The sequence below is a fragment of the Alligator sinensis genome, unplaced genomic scaffold, assembly GCF_000455745.1.
Source record: "Alligator sinensis unplaced genomic scaffold, ASM45574v1 scaffold200_1, whole genome shotgun sequence".
NCBI classification, from domain to species: Eukaryota; Metazoa; Chordata; order Crocodylia; family Alligatoridae; genus Alligator; species Alligator sinensis.
The window spans coordinates 895,655-904,357 of record NW_005842453.1 but is presented as its reverse complement, the minus strand read 5'-3'; the positions used below and the strand labels follow the sequence as shown (position 1 = coordinate 904,357).

General features: G+C 38.7%; 1 protein-coding gene across 10 annotated transcripts in view; it reads left to right on the top strand.

Annotated features, from left to right (window-relative positions):
* PUM2 (pumilio RNA binding family member 2) overlaps positions 1-7,057 on the top strand; it is a 104,915-nt gene extending 97,858 nt beyond the window's left edge. For 8 of the 10 annotated variants that reach the window (XM_025212308.1, XM_025212306.1, XM_025212307.1 and 5 more), the window contains 2 exons: positions 3,230-3,422; positions 4,061-7,057. In XM_025212308.1, coding sequence (XP_025068093.1) covers positions 3,230-3,422; positions 4,061-4,192 — 325 coding nt within the window. In that variant the 3' untranslated portion in view covers positions 4,193-7,057. The remainder of the gene's footprint in view (positions 1-3,229; positions 3,423-4,060) is intronic. The other 2 variants (XM_025212311.1, XM_025212304.1) reach the window with 1 other exon arrangement.
* Positions 7,058-8,703: the final 1,646 nt, after the last annotated feature.

Sequence of the window (8,703 nt, the reverse complement as noted above, 5' to 3'; positions counted from 1 at the left end):
CTTGCAGGTTCCCAATGTTCTCTTTCTTCAGGCTGGGCTGTCCTTGTGGGTGCCACATGGTTTGGTGGTCCACAGCTCCCCCCGCCTTCATCTTCCCCTCCCCCCGGCGAGCCTAGTTTAAAGCCCGCCGGAGGAGATCCACCAACCTTTGTTCCTTTCTGACTGATACAGGAAGGAAAATAAATCTGGAGGGACAGGTATCCCCCTTGTTCTTGACACTCCCTCAACTCTCTTCCTTCCCTCCCCCCCCATTTTTTTTTTCACTGTCAGACCCTGCTTTTCCTGAGCAAGCAAACAGCCTGCTCTTAGCCAAACAGCTCAGCACTGCTCAGTATGTGCGTGTACTCCAGATATCACCCACAAAGGATCCATGTGCTAATTAGCCCCGCACATGACTGGAACTGGGTGTTCTTGTTACATCCTTGGATTCTTCAAAAATTCATATGCAGATGAGGCACAGGACAGCTTGGTCCAGTTCCACCTTGTAGGGGGTGGGGCCACATTAATCATACACACCAGGCTGAGAGAGGAGGTGACAGAGGGATTGTGGGTGAACAATTTGGGGCCCCATTTGGTGATATTTACAAGACATTTAAGGCTGGTAAAGCAACAGGAATCCTTGGCAATGGGAAAGAGAGGTGCAGCTCAGTTGTGGGAGTGAAGAGGAAGTTGGAATGTGTTTGGTGTATTGGCTCACTATGACTTAAAAAGAATCGGTACCGAGGGAAACTGCATGCAGTGAACACTACTGTATATTTTATTCAGGTGGGGTGCGCTAACAAGGGAAACACCATGTATCTGGGTCCATGAGAGCAGTTTTCCTTAAGCCCTCCCTGGGATAACTGTTCTTTTGACATGGTTTAGTACCTGCTGAGGTTTTGGGGCTTAAAGCCCATTTCGTGGAAATGGGAGGCTCCTCCCAAGCTTGCTCCTGCAGCCGTATGGCTGAAGGCAGGTGAAACCTGGGGGCATCTGAACCCCAAGCCTCCAGACTCGCCTCTGCACATAGGATGCCCGCCAAAAGATTTTGGAAATATCTGAAGCCCCTAGTGGGTGTGGAGGATGTTTGCCAGTTGTAGGGCCGCTTATGGTTCTGGACCGACTCATGGATTTGGACTTGATTTGACTTGGAACATGAAAAATTTCTTTAAAAAAGAAAAAAAAAGAGGTGTGAACTGTGTAACGGATCTTTAGTGTGCTTTGATCTGCCAGCTGAACCACAAAGGTTGCTTGGCAGAAATAAATATTTTTGCAAAAAAAAAAATGTGCTAGGTTCCTGTCAGTATATTTACCCCATATGGTCCCATATGGGTCATGTCATGTCATGCTCAGCGTTGTTGACTGCGTTTAGTCTACTTCCTAGTTGGTTTCTGTTACTGAGCACATGCTGTTTTGGGCGGCAGTTTAATGATTGGCGATGTATTCAATAAGGTTTCCTCGTATGCAGTCATAAGACGAGGAGCTTTTTTCCCCATGCAGATTGGGGTAAAAAAACCTCATCTTGTATTCAAGTAAATGCAGTAATCCTATAGTCATAAGAGTTTTGTAATGATCTTCTATGTTACAGTCTGTGTTCAAATGAACTTGAATACCATCCTAAGAACATAAGAACTGCCATGTACTGGGTCAAACCTAGGTCCATCTTGCCCAGTATTCTCTCTCTCATAGTGGCAGAGTGGATGCTGAACGGGAGAGTGAACAGGGTATGACCAGGGATTTTTCCTTGCTGTTTCTCTCCTTGAAGCCTCCAGTATTTAGAAAGTTCTGATTCAGACTCTGTACCCTTAGCTCCCGTGCTCAGTATCTATTCAATGCCCCTTTCCTCCAAAAACTTGTTCAATCCCTTTTTGAATCCACTATCTGCCACTTGTGGTGCATGCTACTGAGCAAGGTGGACCTATGGTCTGACCCAGTTAAATTGCAGTTCTTATGCTTTTATCAATCAGGCTAAACCATCATCTTCCACATCTTGCAATAGTGAGTTCCACACGTTAATGATACACTGTGAGAAAAAAAAACAACTTCCTTTTGTTAGTTTTAAACTTATTCCCTACTAGTTTCATTTTGTGACCCCTAGTTCTTGTATTGTGAAACATAGTAAATAACAAACCCCTATTTACTTTCTCTTCACCATTTAGTATTTTGTTAACCCTTATTGTGGCACCCCTCTAAGCATCTCTTTTTCTAAACTGAATAGACCTAGCTTTTTTAGCCTCTCCTTGTGTGGAAGCCCCTTCATACCACTGATCATCCTTGCTGATCTTCTCTGTACCTTCTCTAGTCTATTCTGTATCCTTTTTGAGGTGTGAGGACTAGAACCAGTCATAGTATTCAAGGTGTGGACACGCCACAGATTTATAATGTGGCATGATGATACTTTGTTTGGTTTACAGTTCACTTTTTAATAAGCCCTAACATTTTGTTTGTCTTTTGGACGACTGCTGAGCACTAAGCTGATGCTTTTATTGAGCTGTCCACAATGACTCCCAGATCTTTTTTGTATTAGCATTAGCTCTACGTTAGCTGGTACCAACATAATGTAGGTAAATTTTGGGTTATTTTTGCCCAGGTGCATCACTTTACACTTACCTACATTGAATTTCATCTGCCGTTTAGTTGCCCATTCGATCAGTAGTGCCAGAACCTTCTGTAGCTCCTCACAGTCCATCTTTGTCTTTATCATTTTGAATTGTGTTGCGTCATCTGCAAAGTTGGCCATCTCACTACTCCCCCAGTTTCCCAGATCATTTGTGAACATGTTGAACAGCAGTGGTCGCAATACAGATCTGTGGAGACCCTACTGTTCACTGCCTTCCATCCTGAAACCTGATCATTTATACTCACTCTGTTTTCTGTCTTCAGGCCCGTTTCTAATCCACAAGCGAACATTCCCTGTAATCCCATGACTACTTAATTTAGTTAAGAGCCTCTGATGGGGGACCTTTTCAAAGGCTTTTTGGAAGTCCAAATGTACTATGTCAACTGGATCACCCTTATCCTTCTGCTTATTGACACCCTCAAAGAACGTTTGTAGGTTGGTGAGGCATGATTTCCCTTTGACAAAACCATGTTGATTTCTCCCCAGCAAGTCATGTTCATCCATATGCTGAACAATACTTTTTTTATTCTTGTTTCTATCAGTTTTCCAGGAACAGAAGTTAGTCACCAGCTTGTAGTTTCCTGGGTCCCTTAAAAGAGAATATTCACAATTATCTTCTTTTGTTTTCAGCAATGTTGTGGAAAAGTGTGTTACTCACGCTTCTCGTGCTGAAAGAGCTTTACTTATTGATGAGGTTTGTTGCCAGAATGATGGTCCTCACAGTGCCTTATACACCATGATGAAGGACCAGTATGCCAACTATGTTGTTCAGAAGATGATTGATATGGCCGAACCTGCTCAACGGAAGATTATAATGCACAAGGTATGTTTTATGTTTAGTCTCTCAGCCAAATGCGCTTTTTCCCCTCTATTCACATTTCCTATAGATCTCTCTCTCTCTCTCTACATGCTTACGAACTTGAAAAACGTTTTTCTTTTGAGTTCATAACCATGGAAGGGAGCAGTTGTGGGATAGTAAATGTAAGTCCAACATCCTGTTTTTAACCTTTAATACAATTTCATAAAGCAGAATATAGTTGGAGCCTTGACTTTCTTTTCTACACGTTTAGGTTTTCTATTTAAAAGAGGTTTCCATTAAAATCTCACTTTTTGGTCCTCAGTTCGAGTTTTTATAAAATAAGACATACATTTTATTATAGTTAAAATAATACCATTATTTTGCATTTTCTTTAGTGGGCTTTTTTTTAACTTTATATGATGCTGTCACTGACTCCTAACCAGGTCACATTATTGAAAATGCTTGCAATCTAAAGAAGTGTGTTTCTTTCACACTTTGATATGCCATCCCCATCCCCACCCCCAGGGAGGGGGGAGGTTAAAGATTTAACCTTTGAAATAAAAGACTACTGGGAAAAAAAATAAAATTAAGAATAATATATTTTGGAAAATGTTAAGAGGCCTTTTAATCTGAAGAATTAGCTCATCTCTTTCTTCCTGCAGATTCGACCCCACATTACAACTTTGAGGAAATATACCTATGGTAAACACATACTAGCCAAGCTGGAAAAGTATTACCTGAAAAACAGTGCTGATCTGGGGCCAATTGGAGGACCACCTAATGGGATGCTGTAAACAAACGCTGCTATACAAACAGCAACTTGAATGAGAGAAGATTTTCTTGTGAATTATCAAACCACACAACTTAACTCAAAATGTTCTGATTTTTTTAAATCTATTTATTGACTCTGTTCATCCATTTGTAAAATTTTTATTCTTGTGTATATTTTTGGGGAGTAAATTATAAAATATCTCCAGCCCTGATCCGGAGACCTATCAGATTGGACTGCTGGCAAAGCACAGAATGCCTGTATATGATGTAATTGTATCAAAATAGCTGTCACATATTTTGTAAATTTTTACCTTGTAAAGTCACTGAAATAGTTTTTAAAGGGAAAAAAGTACAGTATTCTTTTAATACACTGGCTTGCAATCTGGTAGGTCTACCTAACATCATAGCACAACAGGTTTATAGAGTTGTATATAGAATTAGTCTTTATTTTTCCCTTTTGTGTGAAGTCTTTTATACCAGATTAAAATTTGATCAACTGCATAAATATTATTTAACATGTTGCAAAAAGTTAAGTTGTATTTTGGTGGTTCACAACCTGTTATCCAAATAGCAAACAGGGCACAGCAAATTAAAGGAGGGAATGATAAAAAATGGGAACTTTAAAGACTAGCTTCCAGCATCTGCTGTAGACATAATTTTTTTAAACATGGTGCCCCGCGATTTTCTCTAGCAATGTATAAAACTAACAGTGTATATACTTATATATTTAATTGTTGTACAAGGTAGAGGAATAAAATCATGGTGGTACTTCCATACAATAAAGTACATGGTCAGAAAAGAGGAGAGTCCTGCATTAACCGGTTTTGTAATGCAGGAAGTGGAGATTTGTATTTTTTTATTTTGCATATAGAATTGTAAGACAGGAGTTGAAAGTGTTGAGCATTTATTTTGCTTTCTCACAGTAGGTGCAAAAAGTAGGTATTGATGGAGGAGAAAAGGGGCCACTGAAAAGTAAACTTGATAGCTCAACATTTAAGCATGATTAAAATATTAAGATAACTTTTTTGCTTCCTATAAATATATGCATTGTATACGTGTAGTTAATAGGTGTAAGTTTACAGTTTGAAAAAAAATCTTGTTTCAATGTTTATTACAAGCCTTGCTAATTTAGTAGTGATGCTTATCTTGGTTGTACAGATGTACATTTGTAAACCTTCATGCTGTAAATGTAATTTGTTTTACCCCCTTTTATGGGACAAAATCTTGCATTTTAGTGTATATTCATACCCCCATCCCTTTTTTTGCCCTGGCATATGGTGTTGTATAATGTAAATTTATTTCAGCAAATCGAGAGTGATTTTTTTAAAATTCTATCTTTATATGGTTTCAGAAATATGAACCAGCTTTCTTTTTATCTATTGTGAGAGACATTGTTTTGTTTATAACATAGCTGTTGATTCTGTTAATATGGACATTTTGGGAAATTAATCAGTTAAAATTCAAGTCAGGATAATAAGCATAGTAAGAAAGAAATGGACTGAAATATTTGGTTATCACAGCAACCAACGCTTCTTCCATCTTAATAAACGTGGCATGATTTTTTTTTGTACAGAAGAGTACTGTATTTTTGAATAGTCTACTCCCAACAGAAAGCAAATATGTATGATACTGTCAATTTTTTCTCTGGACATATGACATTGTAACAGTAACAAAATGATGTACATTTACAAGCGGCCTTATGTACATTTCCCAATGATCTTTTTAAGGCAGAATTGTGACCATATGTGTATAATTAAAATCCTTTTTAATCCTTTGCCTATGGAAATATTTTGGAAAAAGCTTACTTTGTACATTCAGTTTCTGAAAGATAAAGAAAGTGCTTTGTATTTTGTTGACGTAAGTATTTTGTGTAAAACATTTGTTTTGATGGTATAACCGAAGGTTTTGATCTATATGTTAGAAGCAGTGTCTTGGGCATTCATCACATATAGGCTGTTATGGTCGGGCTTGGATGATGATAAAAGAACCAGGAATGGGTAGTCTAGTGTATGGGATTCTGATACTGTTCATATCAACATCGACAGATCTTCTCTTACCGCGTATTTTAGGTGCTAAATCTTTCTTCTCTGTTTTGTTTGCTTTAATTTCTTGAATGGCATGCTGGGAGTTTTAGCCTAATGTACCTTTTAGTTTATAACTCTAGCATTAATAATCCTAAGTACTCTCATAGGTTGCTGCTTATTGTTTGTAAATGCCAGTCTAATTTCCATATCAATTATTAGTTTGTAACTTCCTCTCCAAGAGAGGAAGGACCCTAATTATGTGAGGGGGGGTTTCAGGATTATGACTTCACTAACATGAATTTTCTTTAATAAAACCTCTTTCTGTCCTGTTTACAAAATGTACGTTACAATTCCTCAATTAGACCTACACTGAACTAGGTCCTTGGGGGGCAAGAGGGAGTATGCCTACATAGGTGTCGACGTTACTCAAGCATTCCCAGTCCCCTTCCTACCTGTTCTACCATGGTTGGATTTATATGTGAGTTTTAGGCTGTAACACACTGTGCTCTCTCCAACCATTGAGCTGAGATCTCCCAACTACTTATTAATAAAATAAATTGGTACAGAAGGGATGCAAGAACCTGAAGATAACTCTTTCTTTTTTCCTATAATACATAAGAAATATATGGGGTTTGGGTAGAACCACTAGCTTTTTTTCTTTCCTTGAGTGTCTCCTTTTGATATGAATTGTTAATGGACCAGTTTGTCTAGTCTGATTAGGTCGGCCTCCTGGCTCCTTGTGGTTCATATTGAATAATGTAATGTTCACTTGTATATGCTGTAAAAAAATGAAAATGTGTGAATAACACTGAGTGAAATACACCTCGTCTTGTGTTTTTCTGTAGGAAGCAATGTTCTTTATAGCCACAATTACATGATTTCTCACTTGCCAGTGACCTCATCTTTGACTACAAAAATATATTCATACCTCAAGTTCAGTGTTCAGGTGAAAGTCAGGTGTCTTTATTTCCTGTTTCTATTTACTAAGAAATCTAGAGAAATATTTTCCATTTGTCCCTCTCAGACATTCCTATCAGAAAAGATACCAACTGCTCTAATGAGTCCTGTGTGTATGTTTTGGATGCTGCTTGCACGGCAAGAATAGGTAAGTCATGAAAGCAAATACAAACCCCACAACTGAAGTCTGTCTTTTAGATCAGTGCTTCTCAAAGTGGTGGTCCGCGGACCGGTGCCAGTCTGCAGCGAGTTGCCAGGAAAGAAAGAAATATATTTTCAGAAGCATAACATTGATATGTCAGAGCGCCACAGTTCATACACTCCAACACTCCAGGTGATGTCACGTCATGCAAGGTGAGGAAAGAGAAAGAAACAGCCGGCCGCACATTTGTGTAGTGCTGTTGCATGCAGTTGCTGCCACCAGCTGAACCAGGCACCGGTCCTTGGCCCACTGGAAAAAAAATTGCCTGTCTGCCACATCAGATAGTTTGAGAAGCAGTTTTAGAGGACAAACTTAAGGCTTTTTGTGGACCATCAATTCTTTGCACAAATTTCATAAAATTTCGGATCTGAATTTCCCCCAAAAGGCAGAAAAGCTTGCGTGGACCAACTCTAAGTAGATCCTAGCACAAATACAATTTATGTTGTATGATTTAAATTACACTAATTATTGGAAGAAGGGTTCCTCTATGCATTTCAGCTGTTTGCTTCTGGGCTGAGAGAGCTTGAACATTAAAAAAAACAAACTGAAAAACCCTTGGCAGAGTTGTTTAAGTATCAGCAAGGATCTTCAAAATTAACACCTAGGATACCATTTTAGTAATTACATATCACTACAATTAATTTGATGTACTTTTGAAACAAAAGGACTTCCTTTTCCAACCCCAATTTCATATGTTCTCCATGTAGCTACAGTTCCCATTGTCTGTTTTGTATAAATATTTGGTGGATGTTTAGTTCTAGCTAAATATATTGTTAGTTGCAAAATCTTTGGGACTTAGCACTTTTTTAGATTATTCTGTAAAATGTTAACTGATTCAGCCTAATAATCTGAGTCCCCCTCTTTTTTCTAGACTGTAGTCCTTACTATATAATAATATCCTCCGAAGAACTATGGTGGAGTGAGACTAAAATGAGTATTCTTGTGCTCGTGTGGAAGCATTATTTGGGCTGAAGTTGTGTCTACTTTAGATTGTGTAATAGAGTTAGAGACCAGAAAAATGGGCTCGGTTCCCAACTTCTTATTTGCTTCCTTAAGGTGGAAGTGTTACTTTACCTGTCATACTGGGGCTCTTCGGGTGACTGCTGCTGTGAATTCTACTTCTGATGAACAGACTTCAGAAGACTGGTTTTGTTTTAGCTGGCAGCTAATGGTCGGGTGATGCCTATGTCCTCATGGTTGTCTACCTGAGCATGTAACTGAGGTAATACCTTCTGTTACTGAAACTGCAGTTTTGACTTACCAAAGCTTCTTCATTTTTAAAACTGACCCTCTTTTGAAGCTGTCATATCAGTGAGGGACATGTCCATAACAGCTGGTCAATCTGTCACAC